The sequence below is a fragment of the Protomyctophum bolini genome (genome assembly GCF_963924005.1).
Source record: "Protomyctophum bolini genome assembly, chromosome: 14".
Taxonomy (NCBI): Eukaryota; Metazoa; Chordata; class Actinopteri; order Myctophiformes; family Myctophidae; genus Protomyctophum; species Protomyctophum bolini.
In genome coordinates this window covers 28,602,157-28,624,656 of record NC_137875.1, presented here as the reverse complement: position 1 = coordinate 28,624,656, position 22,500 = coordinate 28,602,157, and the positions used below count along the sequence as shown (strand labels likewise).

Here is a 22,500-nt window from a genome sequence, read left to right as displayed (position 1 = left end):
AGCTGGTTTAGGAGAAGATGAAAGAATCCTCTTATGTCAGTAAAGTCGTTATGGTCCTTCCAGCTGCACACTGGACCCTGCCGTTTCCATGGCGCCCACTGCCCAGTAGTGTTATCTGTGTGGATTTTTGTTATGACTTGTAGTTTTGGTCGCTGGAAGTGGCAAAATTAGATTTTTTTTTCACCCCCTTCTGCCACACCAGCAAGAGTAAGAGGAGAAAGATAAGACAGAGTCCCCCCTCCTCAGCATTAATGAGAGAGAGGGAAGAGGAAGAGAGAGAGAGAGAAGAGGATAGTGTGCTTTTTTTTTAGCACACTATCAATGGCTCCCCGGCAATAGAGTCACACTCATAACGGATTACTAAAGCCTGCTGGTGTTGCACACTGAAAATAGCTGATCCATAATCTGTGAGCTTGTAGATCGGCTATTTTTGTTGCATATTTCCGACATAATGCACAACCAAGTATAAATAAGGGGCAGTCCACCATGCAAGGGTGGAGGTAGCCTTTTATTTGTAGCATATGGGGCGCAAATGACTGAAAAGTGAAAACAAAAACAATTTAGCTTTTTCTTCATTAGGCCTAACTTTGTCGGACTCGGGAGCAATAATTATGTTCGGCTAATTATTTTCTCTTGATGGGAGGACAGCAAGCCAGCAAGCAGTGAGGGATGCTCCTCCTATGTTTGACGTTCAAACTGGCATCCCTAATTTGGGCATGTCATTGCATTGCATGTCATTTCAAGAATCTTACAATAATGAAGGGAATCTGCATACATCTGTAATTCACGTATCTCGAGAACTGTTCGTCAACTGACTTCAAAATGTGAAACATCGCAGACGAACCAAGGGAGTGCAGTGCCCAGCATTGAGTCGGTGGGATAGGCGCCTATAGGCGGTTGTCCATAACCGCCAGAAAAACCTCTGGTCGTGGCCCAAATGAGCCAATTGAATTCTCAACACCTGCCATTAACATTACTTAGTCAGTCTACTCTCCACAGTCAGTTTGCAATTTGCACTCTTCAGACATTCTCTACATGTGTACATTCTCTATACTGTGTAGAGTCTACATAGTATCCGTGGTTCATTATGAAAGTATACAAGGCTTAATAGTGGATAAGAATGTTCAGCCTGCAGCCCTGGACATTATGCACTCTCTAAAAACACTTACAAATGCAACTAGCGATTGAAAATTGTCTGTAATTTTAAATGTTATAAACAAACTATATTCTACAGATGTGTAGATTTGAATCTCCACTTACAGTATGCCACCACTGCCCACCAGGAGGAACAATGTTATAACATTTTAATCATGTCAGAATGCCTAGTATTATACTCTCACAGAGTTAAATTAGCAGCTTTGTAACTGTACCACAATCCACACTAATGCAAAAGCTCAGGCATGACTCTGTTGTATTTCATTCCAAAGCTTGGTAATTCGTGGGCCAGTTTCAGACGACTAGGTAGGAACTAGGCTTTCTGGTAAGAGGAAAGGACTGTGGGAGAGTCAGGGACATCATATAGTGACTGCTGCAGACCTGTCTTCATTAGTAGACAGTGATGTGTGTGGAATGCCGCCCGCTTCGTCTCGCCTGTCAACTGCAAAGTGTGCACCCGTCACTACACACCTGTGATGTGTGTATTTGGGACAAGATCACTGCCTGTGACCTTGGGGCAGTGTCAACCTGAGTTCACTGATGTACCCCCCCCCCCCCTCTCTCTCGCTCTCTTTCTGTGTGTGTGCGTGTGTTGTGTGTGTGTGGAATTGATTTTTGCTCTTTGTCGTACTGCGAAAATAGCTCACAACTGGTCACATCATGACGTGTTGTGAGCTTAATGTAGACCAGCTATTTTTGAAACTTTTTTTAAATTAGGGACACCAGATTGAAAGTGCTTGATGACGGGAACAATGAAAGGTTTAAATGTGATAAAGGCGGCCCTCGGGTGGCGCAGTGGTACATTCCCTGCCCACCACCACAGAGGTTGTGGGTTCGAATCCACCGTGGTGCATTATGACGGGAGGGAGATATATACAGATACATACTCCTACAGGCTGGGGCAGCACCTATCAAAGGGAGTGCTGGGTGGAGTAGGACGAAGGCCCCACATCCTCCCGATTAGCTACTCTAAATAAACCACATTTAAAAATCAGGTAACGGTAAAACTGTAAAGTTGTCTTCCAATCAGTGAAAACCAAATTAAATCTATCCAGAACCCTCCACCCCTTCGCTTTCTCCCCTCGGCTTTCAAAACTGTCTGCTCAAAATAAAGAAACAATACGGACTGTCCACTTTTCAACACGTACAAGACGTGTTGAAAAGTGACAGCGATGCATGCAGTCCCAAACCAGACGCACGCTGAAGTGATAAAATAGTGTTATCTTAAGAGTGTGTTTGTTTGACCCCAAGGCCTCTTCATGTCACTCTACGCACTAAAGTCTCCACTATGTGCATGTGTTTTGTCTACTCCCTTTCTCAGGCAGTTCACTCTTTCACTTTTTCACTCATTATTCCTGAATCCTAGATGATCACTCTCCGTCTGTCTCTCTTCTTGCTTAATGTACACTTGTCACATGCTTCACCAAAATAACCAATCTACAAACTAACACTTTCTTCGCTGAGTTTTTTTAATCTTGTAAATCAGTTCTTTTCGGCAAGTGACACCATTACGTATAAATTAGATTGTATTATTTTCATGGTGTGACACACTCACAGGCTCGCTGTATAAAAGGGCCATACACACTAAATCTTTATTTGAGATTTATTCAGTTCTAGTGAACTGAATTGACAGGAAGAGGAGTCGTGTTGCCAAAGTATTTATAACTGTATGTACACAGAAAAGTTATTAGTGTGTTAGGAATTACAACTACAGTAGAAGACATAGCATATTGCTGAAACATCTTATTCTCTCCACACAAAACATTTTTTGTGGAGAGAATTGTGCAAACTTGAACCTTTCATTATTTCATCTGACTATGAACCAACTGTGCCCTTCCAATGAATCAATTAGTAATTACAATTACATCAGTCAATTCTCTCTCTTTCTCTTTCTCTCTTGCCAGATTCAAACAGTATTATGAGGAGCTACATTGGAATTTAGCGCCCCAACGATGACGGTCTTTCTCTCTCTCTCTCAACCTCAGGTTTCATCTCTCGGTCGGATGGCGTTCTGCTTGGCTGAACTACACTTGTGGTCCACCAAAGACTCGCTCCAGGTCAAAGGTAGCACGCTATCAGCACGACCCATCTCTCCGTCCCACTTCGCCTCACACAATCATCACTCTCTTCTCCTTCTTCTCTACCTTGCATTACATATGTTTTTACTATCTGACCCGCTCTCTCAGTCATCACCTATTCTCTCCTTGTCCTCACTTTCCCTCGTCTCACTTCAGGTTGTCATGGCTGGTGTATGCTGGTCACTATAACGCTGTTGATGTGCATTTCAGCTCATTGGTGATGGTTATCATAGCCTATAGAAACAATAATCCATATCGACAGAGAAAGAAATCCCCTTTCTGTCAGTTTCTGCGTGTCTTAGTGACCAACAAAGTGCTGCCCACACAATCTACGGCCACAATGTCATAAACCCGACCATATTTTAAGTCAAGTTAGCTGTTCTGCCGACAAGTACAATGTAACAACCAGATTTTGAAGTGATGTGGACAGTGTGTCAGTAAATCCTGTAGGGTCACTGATCAAAGAGCCACACCAACCATGGACTGTTTCAGCTTCTACCGTCTAGCAGTGGCTCAGGAGGTACAGTAGAGGTACAGTAGAGTGGACGCTTGGGAATGGGAAAGGTTCAATCCCTGGTTCCCCTGTGGTTAGTGTTGAAGTGTCTTAATCTTTAAGCAAGACGTAACCCCTAACTGCTCCCGATGAGTATGTTGGTGCCTTGCATGGTTCGCAATGCACGTTGTAAAGTGCTTTGGATAAAGGCGCTATATAAATGCACCATAATTCACCTTATATGTGGATCCCGAGAAAGTAACTTCCACAACACTGGTCAAGGGTTGTATAGAGATAATGTTGAAACTGGTGATAAATTAGGGACCCCTTTAAGTGTCATTGAATAGTATTTGCAGTGGGGCGCATTATCCACTGATGACCGGCGACCAACAATGAACCCTGGACCTCTCCTTGGTCTTGTTGGTGTGGCCTAGGTCTGACTGTCCTGACAGTTGTTTTCTCTTGCCATCAGTCCCCACCCTCCCCACCCATCCTACACCTATCATTCCATCTCTCTTACCCCTCAGAAGAAAATGTCCTGTTTCTCCATTTTCTTCCATTCTGTCTCGTCTTTCACAGTCTACTGCGCTTCAGACGTAAGATAGTGTCTCGCAGAGGCTGATGCATGGGTGTGTGTATGTTTGTCTGTGTTTGTACTTGAGTTTGTGAGCGTGTGTGTGTGTGTGTGTGTGTGTGTGTGTGTGTGTGTGTGTGTGTGTGTGTGTGTGTGTGTGTGTGTCTCTTGACATGGTGTATATGCTATATGTACTGGTGACTGGTGACATCTCCTTATTTATTTGTTGTTTCTTTCTTGCTGTGTGTTTTGCTATCTTGCCAAACGGTGGATGGATACATCTGTGCACGGAGGCCTGGTTGGTGAGGTGTGACGTGCCCTATCACCTCCCACCTTCCGCTATATACCTCCACTTTTTTATAGATTTTTATAGATCACACTACCATGCCTATATATACTGTATACGGTATATCTGTAAGACTTTTGATGCCATATAGTTTATAGATTTCATGGTTGAAAAAAAAGTATGTTATCTACCTGTATGTTATACAGGTACGAACAAATACTGCTAGCCACTAAGAAGCTCTACTGAGTTCTCTACTAGAATGAAATCTCTAGTTAAATTCCAATGTGTTTTGTGAGCTGGCCCTACAGATAAGCACTGCACAGCACTCACCACAATATCAGGGAATTTGGGAAAGTTTGTGGTACAGTATGTTGCTACACAACCAGACATACGGTATAGTGTATATACAAACATTTACAGATATAGGTAGGTACAGATATGAACACAGCAATTAGTAGTTAATATAGTGCATAAACAGCTTGGAGTTTAAGCAGGTGTCTGTCCCCGCAGGTGTCTGTCCCCTTTTCAATGTGCTAGACCCCTGGGAGATGAATTGTTGCGGTGGAGCGCAACACCAGCCACCAGCTCACAGTACACTACTTAGCGCACTATCTATGCCTCAGCCTCATCACTAATCACTACAAAAACAAGGCTGGTATTGTCATCTGAAACAGACATTTCCAAAATAAGTCTTCCACACTTCCCGCCCATTTGACTTGACTGGTGCAACGGGCACCAAACCTCTGTCATTCAGTATAGGAACCCACCATTATACTGTATGTTTTGAGTGCATTGTTCTTGGTTGGACCTACAACACCATACTCCATCCCCGGCCGCTTCTAAGGGCATCCCAGCAGCACCTACTGAGGAACCTGCTTCTCCTCCTCAGATTTGTCCGGCCTGACCTTGGAATAGAAGCGTTCTTTGACCTTCTGGTCACAAGCCTGCTGTTCTAACCCTTACAGTAGGTTACCTCTGTGCTAGTATCGCTCTGCCTATACTGATACATCTGGGGACTTCTAAATGCAACATAGTTGCTAGAACAGCTGTGAGAACAGCCGCTAAAACCCTACACACACTGCGTTGGAAACCAATCCTGTCACAACTCCAATATGAAAGGGCCTCCTCCCTAAAGACTTTTGATTTATGCAGTTATGCAATGCAGGGCTTTTTTTTACTCTCTAATTGGTTCTACAAAGTTTCAACAACGGAAGAATGGGAGTTTGTCCTAGGTGAGCAAAATGTTTAGAGACTGCTTGTGAGTCTCTACTCCTACTGAACTTCGAAGCCATGAAAACCTATTTTCGGCCAGCATGCTTTTGGCATTTCTGTCCCTTTCACGTATATGCCAATATGTTTACACTATGTGGTACTGTGTATGCCGGGCAGAAACTTTGTATCTCTGTATTTCAACTTAATGTTGAAAAAGTACTGAAAATAGCTGATCTACAAGTTCATATACAAGGGAGCTTGTACATGTGGAAACTAAGTATGCAGGGTTTTATAAATATTTAACCAATGAAAAGTATTAACAAGAGCTTGTGACTAATTAATACGGTAACTACGTGAAATCCATCAGAACACCTTTAATTGTCCCATTTCCAGACAAGTAACCGTTTTGGACATTAGCTTTCCTCCCCCGACAGTCGTTGCTTTCAGGCAGACACCAATGTGTCTTCATATTCCAGAGTGTCACACACAAGAGTATAGTGAAAACAGTTGTGAGCTTGTAGATCAGCTATTTTCATTAGTTTAACATGTTTGTTTGAAATGATAATAAAAAAGGAACGGTTTTGGACATACAAGGTTTCCACCCAACAGCCAAGGTGTGTGTACTGTATGTGTGCGTATGTGCGTGCGTGCGCGTATTCCGCGTTGTCGCCTGCGTGCGCGTATTCCCCGCTGTCCTCCATCAGCTCTGCTGCAGCATTAGCGTGACCTGGCCGTAGGAGCAGGGATGACAGCAGGGTATAACAGCAGCAGAGAGAAACAGCGCTGATAAAGAATTGATGTGCTGTTAGAATCAGACTGCTGTGGGCCCACTGCATGCAGCAATAACACGCCATGAAATACCTCGGCTCAGCACTCTCACACATCTCGTGTGCGTGCGTGCGTACGTACGTGCGCGTGTGCGTTTGTGCTGTAATATAGCCACATTATATTTATATCATTTGTATTTTATACAGTATATATATATATATACCGTATATATATATATTTCTTTATTATTTTTATTATTATTATTATTGTAGCGGTATATGTATGCTGGGTGCATACACCTTGTGTGTGCGTGCGTGCAATGTGCAGGCCGGTGCAGAGACCACTGGGCAGGTGCTCAAATGACATCCAAAGAGCACATGGAGCAATATTTTAAAACAACATGGTCGGAGCCAGGTCCTGCCAAGGTGTGCTGTTTTGGGCATGTTTTGTGGGGCATTCCACAATAGTATACCAGTCCAGTAGTGTGAGGCGTAAATTAAACCTTATGCTATAATAATCTCAAATGTGTAACGCTTTAACTCCTGGTTGTTCCTGTAATATTCAGTATATACTGTATATTTCTATTAATATTAATACAACGATTTATGGATGGAGGGGGTATCAATCAGTGTGCGTGCATGCGTGTTGCAAATGTCTGCTTATGTATTTGTATATGCATATTGCCTATAGGCCTTCTGTTTGCGTGAGAGAGTCTATAGAGCAATTTGTATATACTGCAAGTGTGTGTGCGTGCCTGCGTGTATGTGAGTCTGTCCCTCATGAGATGGATTACCTCATACTCCAACTGTCCTGTCTTTATTCATACAGTACACCTGTACCTCCCTATATGAGTGACCCTCTCTCCGTTCTTCACTCTATCCTTCTCTCCACACAACCCTCCCACTCCCCACCCCTCTCTGCATAATATATATTCCTACCTCCCTCCTTCCATCCATTCCAACCACAGTCGCTCCCTGCTTCCTTCCATCCTTCCCTCGGTCCATCCCTTGCTCCCTCTGTCCTTGCGTCCCGGGTCTCTTATCTCAGTTGTGGTGCAGGCAGTTGGGACAGACCACTGCCAGATAGGGTTTGTTTATCCTACCCTGCCAAATTGCTGATGTGTCTTCTGCTTTTTTCCTGACAGCAAAGATGTTCATCTCACCCTCTCTTTCTCACCCCTCTCTCACCCCTCTCCCTCTCTCTCTCTCTCTCTCTCTCTCACCCCTCTCCCTCTCTCTCCCCCTCTCTCGCTCTCTCTCTCTCCCCTCTCTTCACAGATAGGGATATTGGCACCTATCAGTACTATGATAAAGGCGAGCCAGGTAAATAGTGTTTATATTGGATGTCTGTTTGTTTTTAAGATAAACGCTGTTCGTTGTGTTTGTCTTGTTTTTGAATGTATGTGATTTCCTTATGTATGACAAGGAGCCGCCACTCATAGAGGCTGGCAAACACACACAAACCCACACACACATTATGCACCCCCCCCACACACACACACGCACACACACAAACATAATGAACACACAGAGGCACATATGTGTCGTGCACAAATGCAACCTCACACACAAAGGTTATTAATAACGTGTGTTTTTGGCACGCACCCACATGCACACGCACACACACACATGCACACACACATTCCTAGCACTGCACTCATCACCCACGCAAACACGTACAGTATGCACATGTACAGACACACATCTTTGCACAACCGACACAGGTATCAAGACGGATCATATCTGTCCTATAGCGTAAACTATGGCTACGTATTGTAGTACAGGGACCTGCAACAACCATCATCTTATCAATATTAAAACTATGGCTACGTATTGTAGTACAGGGACCTGCAACAACCATCATCTTATCAATATAAAACTATGGCTACGTATTGTAGTACAGGGACCTGCAACAACCATCATCTTATCAATATTAAACTATGGCTACGTATTGTAGTACAGGGACCTGCAACAACCATCATCTTATCAATATAAAACTATGGCTACGTATTGTAGTACAGGGACCTGCAACAACCATCATCTTATCAATATTAAAACTATGGCTACGTATTGTAGTACAGGGACCTGCAACAACCATCATCTTATCAATATTAAAACTATGGCTATGTACTGTAGTACAGGGACCTGCAACAACCATCATCTTATCAATATTAAACTATGGCTACGTATTGTAGTACAGGGACCTGCAACAACCATCATCTTATCAATATTAAACTATGGCTACGTATTGTAGTACAGGGACCTGCAACAACCATCATCTTATCAATATTAAACTATGGCTACGTATTGTAGTACAGGGACCTGCAACAACCATCATCTTATCAATATTAAACTATGGCTACGTATTGTAGTACAGGGACCTGCAACAACCATCATCTTATCAATATTAAACTATGGCTACGTAATGTACGTATTGTAGTACAGGGACCTGCAACAACCATCATCTTATCAATATTCAATAAAACTATGGCTACGTATTGTAGTACAGGGACCTGCAACAACCATCATCTTATCAATATTAAAACTATGGCTACGTATTGTAGTACAGGGACCTGCAACAACCATCATCTTATCAATATTAAAACTATGGCTACGTATTGTAGTACAGGGACCTGCAACAACCATCATCTTATCAATATTAAAACTATGGCTACGTATTGTAGTACAGGGACCTGCAACAACCATCATCTTATCAATATTCAAGCTCCCGGGCTACAAAAAGAAGCCTAAATTCTTGCTTGTCACAAAACACACTCAACTCAACTTTTATTCCCATTCCCAATTCACACGTATATTTAATGACATACATATGTAAATCTGAGAGTGTGCAAACGGAACCAAATGTGGACATGGAAGATAGCAGATTTACAAACTCTACAAGCTGTGATATGAGCTTGTAGATCTGCTATGTTCAGCGAGTGACAGCAGCAAAGTATGAATGGGGCTTATCTCATCCAGCAGCCTTGGGTGGGTGTTGTCATTGACCTATAGGCTGCTGGGCCCACAGTGATAGGGCCTCTAAATGGTTGACATTGTCTCAAATCACAGAGACGTATACCTCAGGCCAACACGTGTTCCAGATCACATCTACCCTCAAGTATTGTTGAAGAAGACCTGGAATGCATCCATGTCAGCTTAGCTTTGAACAACTTTTAACCATTATTTTAAACTTGATCTGTTCAAAAGTGGCAGATCTACAAGGTCTATTACTACGAGCTTGGTCCGTTGCAAAAAATGATCATTCATTGCCATGAAATGTTTGAGCACCACTGATACGTTTTTCAAGAAAACTGTCATGATTTGGAAGACATTTCTAGAATCTGGTTTAAGCCAAGGTCTCAATGGGCTAATAAGGCCTTGGCTTCCGTTTGGATCTGTGACTTCATGTGGCCAGTCCATCATGTCAGTCACTGACAGTCAGCAATCCATCTATGATGTACAGTATGACTCCATAATTGAGGAAGGTTTTCAACCTGATCCCACTGCCTTTGACTTCCATCCATTATGCAATTTAAGTTATATAATACATTAAAAACGGATGAAATAAATACAGTATGTGCATGTGGGAACAAATGTGACTTTACTTCATTGGCCTTTATACTGGTAGCATGCACAAGGACTTGCCGCTGATCAGTTCAGTGAGATTACTCACATACACACAAATATGAATGGTTCCTAGGCTAGCTGTTTCTTGAAGACGCGTCTCTAGGGTGTTCTGTTGCTTGCCAGTTGCTGTTCTATGTTCAGGTAGCTTATTTCCCTCCACTTCAGACCATCTGGCGCAAAACGGCTCCCAATCCGCCCGCTTTTGTCTGTGGATATTTCAGAAGTCGACTTAAATTCCCGCCGACAATTGGAATGGAGACGTCGTTACTGACGGCTCTAATCGCTACACCAGGGCTTCCTCTGCATTTACAGTGCAAAGGAGACCTCCCACCACTGCTCCAGAAGAAAATATCATTAAAACTCGGCTCATTTTCCCCGTTACAAAAAGAAACCAACACAACTTCTCTTTTCATTGCGGTCTTCAGTGGAGAGACGATTCCCTCGCTCCCCAGACTCTTTCATTTGGTGAAAACTACAACGTGGGTTGATAACAGAACAGAGGGAAGGAGGGGGGAGTGTGGGAACAGATACAGTAGGATAATGCTTAATTCATGCTTTGTCGTTCGATTGGGAGTCGAGTGCAGAGAATGGCAGATCTTCAGGCTCACAACGTGTCACCGGTGCCATGCATTGTGAGCTTGTAGATCAGCTGTTTTCCACGTGTAACACTAGAAGTAAAACATGTGCTTAATAGAACTCTATCGACTGCAGTCCAAAAGGATGGTATTTAATTTAATTTTGCACAGGGCGTAAAATGATATGCTAAATTCAGGATTTAATTAGATGTAGATCAGATTGGATTATATGTTGTCTGATTTTCGTTCATCGCATTCATCATTGCGTCACAAGCTTTTCATCCACTTCACGGAGTTTAACAAGAAAGACACATTTGGAGTGGAGCGTCTTTCATACTTTGGACATGTTCCAAGTTTCTGACATCAAAGAGCCCCCACAGTGTTCTGGCTGCAGCGTTGCAAATGGAGAACGAGGCAGACCGTTTGCAGAGAAGGACGTTGTCTTTGTCCTTTCATTTTAGATGGGATTTTTTCATCGTGGTCTAAGTGGTTCTCAACCTGTGGCCCGCGAGGATATTGATGGGCCCGCAAATAATTGGCAAAACACTAAGATCTTAATCATAATAAATATTCAAATATGTCATGGTAATATGCAAAATTGTCAGGATATTTTTTTCTTGAAACCTTTTCATTGCGATACTGCTGAACAAGAACTTTAAAATGTACTATATGTGAAAGAGTGCTAGACCCAAACTGCAATATACATCAAAAAGTAGGAATTAAGGCCTGGATGGTTAGCTCAACCGTCCGGGCACTAGGCTGCTGAGCCAGCCTGACGCCGTGCCGCGGGTTCGACTCCCGATTCAGATGGCCTTTGCCGCGTGTCTTCCCCTTAGAGATGAGGTCTTCCCCCCCATGGCCCCATCTCTCTCCCCATTTCCTGTCAGTCCACTTTCAACCTATCAATAAAAATATATTAAAAATATCCCCAAAAGGTAGCACATTCAAATTCGTATCCACAATCGATTCGTTGATCTTAACTTTCTCTGAAAATGCATGCGACCGGGTCCACTCATCTGACCACTTACTGTAACATGTGAAAGGCTGCCGTGTTATGTGGTTATATGGGTGGGCCGCGAATGCTTTCGAGATTTTCAAGTGGGTCCTGATGCAGGAAAGGTTGAGTTCAATTCATGATTTTAAGTTGTCAGTACATTTATCATATCTATGTACAGTAGCATAGATCTCCACTGACATGAAAGGTCAGCTGACCAGTTCCAGATCACCCCACAAGAGGGAGTCCCAGCCTCATTTGAATGACTTGGGGGGTTCCCTTAAGCCAGGCCCATCCAGCCCTCCCCTCCTCTCCCCACCCTGCCTGCAGCCTGCCCCTGAGCAGGTGCCCATGTTTAGGCCTGTCTGGCCCCTCACTGCCCTTATCTGATTAATTCTGCTAATCCTGAAAGTGGGCCTTGCTGCCAGTGGGCCTTGCTACCAAGCAGGCCACTTTCCTATGCTCGAGGCAACTGGGTTAGGAGTCCAGGTTATGGGGCAGATGGAGTTCAAATGTGGCCTGTATGAGCTGTGGTGTTGGTTGAGATCCAAGTTTGGTCTGCTATGTTGCTCTGTACTGTGGCATGCAAACTTTTATGCCAGTTTGAGTTTGATAAATTTTGTTTGACTTTATTACTGTTTGAGGTTACTTATAGTTGGGGACTCAATACTTGGTCTCCTCATCCCCCCCCCCCCTCCTCAATACCAAATATTATTGCCCAGAATAGGTACGCTAGGGTTCATGTGGTTAAAGGCCCATGTGGAAATGTATACCTTTGGCTTCACCTATGATGATTTCTAAAAAGAAAAACTGGCAACAAGACATGAGGGCAACATGACAGAGTCTGAGGAATGTGATCGTCAGGGTATTTGAAGAACAACCCCTTTCACTTCTAATGGGCGGATACTTGCATGTTTTTCAGCCAATCCACTGGAGCAGCACTTTTACAAAGAGAAAATGCATTTCACTGAAGGTAAGTTCACTGACACAGCAGAGACACTGAGTGACAAAAAATAATATTCATCTTATTCACACGTGTGCATGCGTGCGTGCGTGCGTGCGCCTGCAGGCATGTGCATGTGTGCGAGTGTACGTTTGAGTCTAATCATCATACCAGCGTATGGACATATTCTAGAAATAACTGTCCCAGTCAGTCAACCACCATACTCCCTCTCTCTCTCTCCCTTTTTCCTCTTTCTCGCTTTGTCCCGGTCTCTCTCGTCTCTTGCCCTTGTTGTCTTTTTCTTTTACTCCCTTCCTCCTCTCCCTCTCTCTCTCTCTCTCTCTCTCTCTCTCTCCCTCTCTCCCTCCCCTCTTCGCCCCCAACACTCTCTCTCTCTCTCTCTCTCTCTCCCAGGAGGGGAATACAAACACCCTTATCAGGAGACAAACACGCGTCCCCCTGCCCTCCTCCCTCCCTCTCTCTCTCTCCACCCCTCCCTCTCTCTTTCTCACTACCGCCTTTCTCCACACGCTCATTTGCATGCATCTGTTTGCCTCGTCCTTCCACTCTTTTCTTAATGGAGAGCCTGTTTCCTTAATGGTTCATTTCAAAAACAGATGAAGAGTATGGGGGGGGGGGGGGGGTTGGGTGGTCAGAATAAACGGATAGAAAAGCGATTGCCCCGTCTCGAAAAAGGAAGTTCACGTACGTGCATGGAGAGAGGCAGATCGAGAAATTCAATTAACTATGTTTTCTGTTTTCTTCACATCTCTGTCTCTCTCTCTCTCTCTCCCCCCAATTTCTCCACCAGGGAGCGAATGAGGGAGAAAGGGAGGACTGGGAAATTAATGTGTATGGGTGGTGGTGGTGGTGGGGGGGGGGACTTGGAGTGGCGCGTGTCAGATACTGTATGCTATGCTGACCGTGAGGTTGTGCTTGAGAGATTGCAGCGGCACAGCAAAAGTGGCCTGCAGTAGAAATACTTTTTCCTCTCAGGCAGCTGGAATGTGTTTTAGAAAGAGATTTTTTAACACAGGACGTGCTTCCCTTTTTGTCTGTGCAGAGATTGATACAGTGTGAATGCATGCACACTTAAAGCTGCTATAAGCAATAATATGTCAAAAATGTAATGACCTTTTCTTTTTGGTATTCAAAGCCAGCCAGCAATGGGTAGAACGCTCTCCCAAAAAATGTAGTCTCTGTGACACATCTAAGGGCGGCAATCTGCATTAAAAGATTTTCCTAGAAGCTTTGTCATTGGTCAATTTGCCTGTCTACTTCCTGATTGTTTTTTTTCAACCAATGACAAAGCTTCTAGGAATATCTTATCTTTGAACGCAGATTGCGGCCCCTAGATGTGTCACAGAGACTATTTTTTTGGGGGGAGTGTTCTATACCATTGGCTGTCTGAATAATAAAACATTTCTACTAGAAAAGTCGCAATTTTGAAAAATTGCAAAGTGTGGTTGCCGCAAACGCTTACATAGGCCCCTCCCACTAATTTTGCTAGCCAATTACAATGTCAAGTCACCCCTGTGATTATATGGAAGTAATTCGGAGGGGACTTATCCCACAAAAATCATGTTTTTGCAACAAACGGTTACATTTTTCACATTTGCAGCTCCCCCTATGGATGAAAATTGCCATAGTCCTACTCCGCCCACACAGCGTTGCGTTAATGACTCATTTGAGGACAACTTCACTTCACATTCACTAAATGACCCGTACACAGTGCAGGAACGACACGGGTGGTTAATGTCAATAAATCAAGCATATATTCTGCATATGAATAACGACTTGTCAAACTATGTGTTTCTGCGCAAACGCGCTTTGCGTGCCGGGGTAGTAGGCTAAGTAAAGTAACGTCGGCCAGGTGCCTTGGTGTGTTGTGGTTCAAAGAACGCTGCTTTAACCATAGTCATTCAATAACACCAACAGAAAGGAAAAAAACTTTCAAATACAAAAAGGAAGAGGAAGACGAGGCTATTCGTCCAGAGATCACAAATCATCAAAATCTATCCTGACTGAAATGGGCGTGGCCTATATGGGGAGATGCGTCATGACCCAACGAATCCAGGGAAAAAATCATTTAGATTTTACGACCTATGGTTGTAAGCCAAAACGTAAAGTGGGTTGTTATAGCGCCACCATGAGGCCAACCGATAACATTATAAGTTAATTAATAATAATTATGTAATTATTAGTAATTATTTTGAACCTACCCTCCACGTTTTATAACTATAGTGCTTACAGTCTCCGAGGACAGAATACTTGAATAAATTAATATCAATTAAACTATACAACATTTCTCTTAGCAATGAGCAAGCACACCATTCCCAATGAGGCCGGTCGATTTGAGATATGGCCCAAGTGCGTACCGTCAAAACTGTGGGAGAAGTAGCGAATTAAAAAAGAAGTTTATCTAGAAAGAATAATAAGGAAAAAGTAGGACGCTAATTGTGGTTGGCCCGGAATGTGATGATGTATATATATGTATAAGAGCGCCCCTCACGTGACGTCACACACGTGTGAGATTTTACCACTTCACCACTTTTCAATCTTCATAATTATAATTGGTCCTCACTAATGTTCAGCGCACAACAATAGTGGGGAGGTGCTGACCACGGTCGCACAGCTCGTAGTCACAATGCAAAATAATACTTTTTTATTGGGTTACCAACGTTTTGGCAAACAAAATGCCTTCTTCAGGACATGATAAAATGCCACAATTATTTTCTACTCTTTTTACGACCTATGGTTGTAAGCCATCATATCATGGTTATCAATATGCTTATGCAGATAAATGTTATGTCACTGAGTCAAGCAGCTGAGGCCATGAATCATAACACCGACACTAACAACAAAATGACCCAGGCACCGGAAATGTACCGGCAATGTAGGTTACTGCATTTTAAACACCCTGCGGCATTCGTTTTGCTGTGTTACGACCATGGCTTTGTTTCAAACTGAAGTCTGGGAATCACAGTTAATTAACAGACAACAGAGCTAAGGTGTTGCCAAAAAATATATGGGGAGGGTTCCAAAATGGATGCAGGTCAGCTGTTACTACCTGGCTGGAACCGGTGACTGTATAAGGCTATATGCATCCTGAAATATTACGTAGTCAATTTACAATTTAGGTAATGAGCAGATATCATCCAGAGTGACTTAATTGTACAACTGCAGCCATTTTGGAGGCTCTTTAACAAAAGGATATACTGCACTGAACTGCAGTATTCTTGCCTCTTTTGTCTTCCAAAAAATATATCCAACGTGGTGGCATGGATCTCACACTGGAAATGGCTCTGAAACACAACTCTAAACCTACAGTACATAAAGTATAGCCTATACTATTTAGGCTTTCTTCCAACTAAGTACTGCACTTTAGGAGTGGAATTTTATGGATTTGTTTTTCTTCTTCTCGGAATTCCACTGAGTTTGTTGTTCATTTCTGCGATCCTACATAAAACCATCAGTGTAAATATATCTATTTGTAACTATGACAATGTGCCAAATGTAATCAAATTAACCCTCCCTCGCGTATACACAGTCTTAAATTAGCACTGAGAACTTTTGCCTGTGTGACCTTCTGTGTAACGGTTACGTTCACACAATCTACGCCATTACCTCCTATATATGTTTCACGTTCCTCTCTCCGTAGCTCGAGGGTATGCGTGGACCCCCAGGAACCGACGTCCAGAGAAGCTCCGCGATTCGCTGAAGGAACTGGAGGTAAGGTAACCCCAGTAGTACCACCACCATCTCTTCCTTCCTCACCTTCTCCATCCCTCCCTCCCGACCTCCTCCTCTCTCTCCCCTCGGGGGATTCTCTTTTTCTGGAGTTTTTCCGAAACGGCCGATTGATTAACAAATAGGGGCATTCTCTCTCTCTTCCCTTCCTCCCTGGTCTGCCCGTGCCTCTCTCTCTCATCTCATCTCTCGCCCTCTTCTCTTTCTTTCTCTCTCTCATTCTCTTTCTGCTCCCCTCTCTCATCACCTCTCTTTTGGCCGTGCTCTGTCATCGAGGGGGATATTTGAGGGGATCAGGGGGCCACAGGTTGGTTGTTTCTCTGCTTCCCTCCCTCCATCCTTCCTCCTTCCATGTCTCCTCAGCCCACCTCCCCACCCCAACTCCCTCCTTGTAGCAGCACAGAGCTAGCTTTGTTTTCAGAGGGCCTGACGATGGCTGTTTGCCGCCCTTCACTGGAAACATACCCTCTCCTCTCCTCTCCTTCTGCCCTCCACTCTGATTGCCCCAGCTGTGTTTGGAATGCAGTAGGAATGAGTGACCCTGTTCCCTCTCTCTTGCTCTCACTCTCGCTCTCTCACACACGCCACACACACACACACACACACACACACACACACTCTCTAACTCAGTCTCTGTCTGTCTCTCTATGTATCTATCCATCTCTCTATCTCTATGTATCTATCCATCTCGTTCAGGAACTGTTGCAGACCAATGCATGTGTTCACACCAGATGGAAGAGCAAGTACTGTTGCCAGGTACGTACGCATGCACACGCATGCACACTCGCACGTCGCACACACACACACACACACACACACACACACACACACACACACACACACACACACACACACACACACACACACACACACACACACACACACACACACACACACACACACACACACACACACACACACACACACACACACACCTGTCAGCACACGTAACCATACATACTCTATCCATAAACATTGCTTTTAAGGCCAGTCAGTCAGGGAATGTACAGGCTCACCCTGCCAACCCTCTGCTCTGACCCTGGTCTGACCTGACGAGGGTTGGACACCCGGCCGAAGGTGTCTCTTCTTACTAAAGGGATGGCCAGACAAAATCTATCATATTGTACATACAGTGTACAATATGTACAGTATTTGAATGTTAACCACTTGAACCTCAGCATCCATATTCCTGTGGGAACATCAGCCAAAAAAGAGCAGATCTACAAGCTCACAACGCAATCGCAAAAGAGATCTGGTGTTGACAGAAAAGAGATCTGGTGTAGAGAAGAAAAAGAGATCTGGTGTAGACAGAAACACGTAGTCCAAGTACAGGTGGGGGTGATGGGCGTGGGGGGGGGGGGTTTTACCATCTTTTTTACCTAAATTGAACACAATCAACTGCCAATAGACTTTCATATAGGGGACACCGAGTTGGCCAATCACAGCGGGGCTTTTCTAACTGCCAAGTGTAAAAAAACAAAAACAGCCAGTCAAAGTGGTGGGGATGACATCACAGATCTGTGAGAGTGGGGGTGTCGCGTCGTACTCACCATATGGGTGTGACGCCCATGGACTCCGGGCCAGTTTACCAAGTCTATAGAGCAATTAAGTCCAAGTCCAAAAAGAGCAGGTTCTGTATAGTGATTAGGGCTGAGGTGTATAGTGTTACAGTTAGAATTAGCTTAAGGTCAGGGAAAGGTCACAGGTCTGTGACCCGGCTGCAGGGTTGGAAATTAAATATATCCACAAGCGTAATGACACAATGTGTGTGTGTGTGTGTGTGGGTGTGTGTGTGTGTGTGTGTGTGTGTGTGTGCGTGTGCATATATTCCCCCTCCAGTTGGTGCTGAGCAACGGTGTACTTGTGACCCTTAACCTAAGTGGATCCCAGCTGGACAGAGTGTGTGTTGACCGGACACTAGTGGGACGGCTACCTGCCAACACTGTCACTGATGGTTAGTCACGCACGCACGCGCACACACACACACACACACACACACACACACACACACACACACACACACACACACACACACACACACACACACACACACACACACACACACACACACACACACACACACACACACACACACACACACATTTATGACTGGGTTTAGGTACATTTATGGAAGTTAAAGCAGTTCTACTTAGGCCTACTACACACACTCACACCCCACACTCTCTCTCACGCACACATTTCTCCCACACTCGTTCTCCCTCTTTCTCCACTCACTCTCTCTCACACACACCACACCACACCATTCACACACACACACATCCAGGTGCCACAGGTGAGCTGTGCAGCTCACCTCGCTAATTGCAGCTAAATCCTTTTGTGCTGCGTGTGTCCAGGGGCCTCCCCTAAGAGCATCTAACCCCTAAGAGCATCCATCAGTGTTTTTCTCCACTATCCCTCCATCCTTCTTTCCTCCAGGGAGCACCCCCCCCCTCCTCATCCTCTCTCTCTCTCTCTCTCTCTCTCTCTAGTGTTGCCAAGTCTGTTTGACTCTGGACTTATTACATTGCTTGTAGATATTGGTACTGTAGGTGCTGCGGGTGTGGGTTGCGGTTTTATTTTTCTGTGTGTGTGTGTGTGTGTGTGTGTGTGTGTGTGTGTGTGTGTGTGGGGGGGGGGGGGGGGTTAATTTGGGTGTACTCTGCAGCCAAAGAGTACACTTTTGTGATGTCACTGATCACATGACCCCCAAGTTCTAGACCTCCAGTTCTAGGCTAAACAGAAGCGGGGGACTTTTCTTTCACACAACTCTATAGGTATATTAATTACATAGTTGTTGAAAATGTGTTGTGTTCCCCTTTAAACCAGTGTTTCTCAAATAACAGATCTACAAGAGATGTAGATCTGGTGTTTTCAAATAGCTGATCCATATGAGGTTAAAGTGATTTAATTAATATTATAAGTTTGTGTGTGTGATCATGTGACCTAGTCGCTACTTTTGGGCTTGTTTGCTTTTCAGACCTGTCCGCTTGTTTCTATAACAAAATCTGGCGACTCTCTCTCTCACTCTGACTCTCTGACTCTCTCTGACTCTCTCTCTGTCTCTGTCTCTCTCTCTGTCTCTCTGTCTCTCTCTCTCTCTCTCTCTCTCTCTCTGACAGAATAACAGGGACATGAATGCAGGCCCAAATCTGCTAATTATTTCTTTCTTTCTGTATCAATTATTTGTTCGTAGCGCCAGCCTCTCTCCTCCACCCCATGGGGGTCTCAGGACGCGTGATAATAAAGCCCCCATGGCGTGCTCGGGTCGTGCATGTGCGCACACACATTTAACAACGGACGCACACTCATGCGTATAGAGGCGTGATAGGTCATAGGCGGCACATGTGTATTTGTGCCTAGACACGCACACATGCTGTCTACACACACTCACACAATCACAGGCTGGGCACCCACATGCCCACGTAAGGGCAAACATCCAAGCGACATATCGTCGCTGTTCAGGCATAAATCTCGTATCAACATATCTGTTTTTGGTAAATGAATGCCCGCCTACTTCATCATACAAGAGTAGTAGCAACAAAAGTAGTGAAAATAGCAGATCTACAAGCTCACAATGTGGCATGATGTGAAGCGTTCTGATTCTGAGCTTGTAGATCTGTTATATGTCTCTCTCACCAACAACAACAGCAACAACAAATTCACAGACACACCTCACGACACGTGCACAGACACATTTGTGCACGCACACACCTGGGTACACACACCCACTCACCTCCCACTGAGCACTATTGAAAGCCTCAGAGGCACTAATTATCAGAGTAATTGTTGTGAGAGGTTGGGGTCTTTGGAGGGACTCTATCTGTGTGTGTGTGTGTGTGTGTGTGTGTGTGTGTGTGTGTGTGTGTGTGTGTGTGTGTGTGTGTGTGTGTGTGTGTGTGTGTGCGCGCGCGCATGTGTGTGTGCGCAACTGCGCATGTGTGTGTGTGCATGCGTGCGTGCGCGCGTGTGCATGTGCGAGCGTGCACACCAGTTAAAGTTAAACAGCAGGCCAGGAATCTTGGGGTTAATATTTTAACCCCAGCATGCCTATTCTGAGGGGAACATTCACCAAAAGTAGCAGATCTGCAAGCTCAAACACGTCAAATGTGTAGATTTGTAGCTATTTTTGCCAAAGAGATTTGGCGTAGACAGAAGTTGTAACTCAAGTTTAAGTTACATGTTTGCAGTGTTACAAAATGTGCATGTAATCACCTTGAGAACAATTATTACACAGATACTGACATCCCCCGACACGTAGTAAAAGCTTTGCTTTCATGTAATGCACTTTGTATAGAGTCTCGGCTTGGAACCTCCAATAGCAAGCTAAAGATATCTAAACAAGATGCATGTTGAGGTGTGTTTATATGGGTCAAAACATTTAGAACAGCCTGCCAGTTTGTAGGGCACAGTATTTGTATTTGTCTTTGTACAAAAACAAAAAACATAGTTACAGGTGATTCACAGTTCACACTAAGGTCTCTCTATCGCTCTCTCACCTCCATCTCCTCTTAGTTAAACCCTTTCCTGTGTCTAACTCAGGCCCTGGTTGCATCACATCCCAACAAGCATTACATTACATTACACAATACACACAGCTCTTATTACGCTCAATGTATCATACAGTAGTGCTTCTCAAGCCTTTCTGCATCAGGGCCCACTTGAAAATCGTGAAAGCATTCGCGGCCCACCCATCTGACCACTTAACATACGGCAGCACGGTGTCATACAGGCTGCCTTTTTAGCGGTCAGCAGCACCAAGCAGCACATATGCTCCACCATTAAAGCGTCCCATAAGTGATTTTACATAGTCTCTTTCATTGGCCCATGTTTTAAATATCCTTTGGTTAAGCTCATTGGCCCCTTATGTCAACATGCAGTCGAGGAGACAGCAGTAAATGGATTTACTGTGTGTGTGTGTGTGTGTGTGTGTGTGTGTGTGTGTGTGTGTGTGTGTGTGTGTGTGTGTGTGTGTGTGTGTGTGTGTGTGTGTGTGTGTGTGTGCGTGTGCGTGTGCGAGTTATACCGAATATCAGCCTCCACCATAGCCTGCACAGGCCCGGGTTATTGAGGGAGTGGGTTTGGATAGGGGGGGGGGGGGTTTGTCCTCTCTTAATCCCAAATCAACCACCTGCTCCCAGATTGCCCCAGCAGCCTGGTTTCATATCCATTTCTTTAACCTGAGCCTGAATGGGATTAGGCCTAATCCCGTTTATAGACACCCGTCCAGATCAATACTTCAACTGCGTTTAACCTGATCTATATGTAATCTATCACACATACATTACAGATTCTACTAGAGACCAGATTCTACAAAATGTCTTCTAAATCATGACAGTTTTCTGAAAAACCTGTTTCTAACTATATCAGTGGTTCTCAAACTATTTCATGTCAAGATTTGCGGCACATTTTCACCCTTGAAAACAAATAGCAGATGTACAAGCTCGTAGCTTGTACATCTGCTATCTTTCAACAGCTAAAGTATAACATAATGCTTAGTTAAAACACCAAAAGGGGTTCCCGTCCAGAATGGGTTAAGGAAAGCCCAGCATTGTCACTGGCTGTACTTGGTTATGATTAATACATTTTGATCTTTATAATTCAACTTCAACATTTTTTGCTCCTGTTCAATTGACCTGATTTAAATTTCTGCTACAGTAGTTTTCCTGCTTTCTTCCCCCCCCCCCCCCCCCCAGTAACACTTCACTTCCCTAATGAATATTTGCGTATTAATTCCAACGTTTTCACACAACAGAGTGCATCAGAAAACATAATTATACCAACATGCTCACAAGCATCTATAAATACACACACACACACACACACACACACACACACACACACACACACACACACACACACACACACACACACACACACACACACACACACACACACACGCTCTCACACGTGCACACGCTCGCGCGCACATACACGCCATGGTTAATTGCCGGTTAGATTTCTGAATCTGGGGGAGTGCACCCTCACTCGCTCGACTCAATGCAGACTATCTGAGAGACATGTGTAATTCCCCCCCCCCCCCCAACAC

General features: G+C 44.3%; 1 protein-coding gene across 1 annotated transcript in view; it reads left to right on the top strand.

Annotated features, from left to right (window-relative positions):
• The window catches only part of wdpcp (WD repeat containing planar cell polarity effector), a 109,769-nt gene that overhangs the window by 20,545 nt on the left and 66,724 nt on the right, over nucleotides 1-22,500 (top strand). Inside the window, exons 2-7 of the mRNA XM_080781746.1 lie at nucleotides 3,141-3,219; nucleotides 7,844-7,888; nucleotides 12,684-12,734; nucleotides 16,366-16,436; nucleotides 17,151-17,210; nucleotides 18,294-18,408. Coding sequence (XP_080637872.1) covers nucleotides 3,159-3,219; nucleotides 7,844-7,888; nucleotides 12,684-12,734; nucleotides 16,366-16,436; nucleotides 17,151-17,210; nucleotides 18,294-18,408 — 403 coding nt within the window. The 5' untranslated portion in view covers nucleotides 3,141-3,158. The remainder of the gene's footprint in view (nucleotides 1-3,140; nucleotides 3,220-7,843; nucleotides 7,889-12,683; nucleotides 12,735-16,365; nucleotides 16,437-17,150; nucleotides 17,211-18,293; nucleotides 18,409-22,500) is intronic.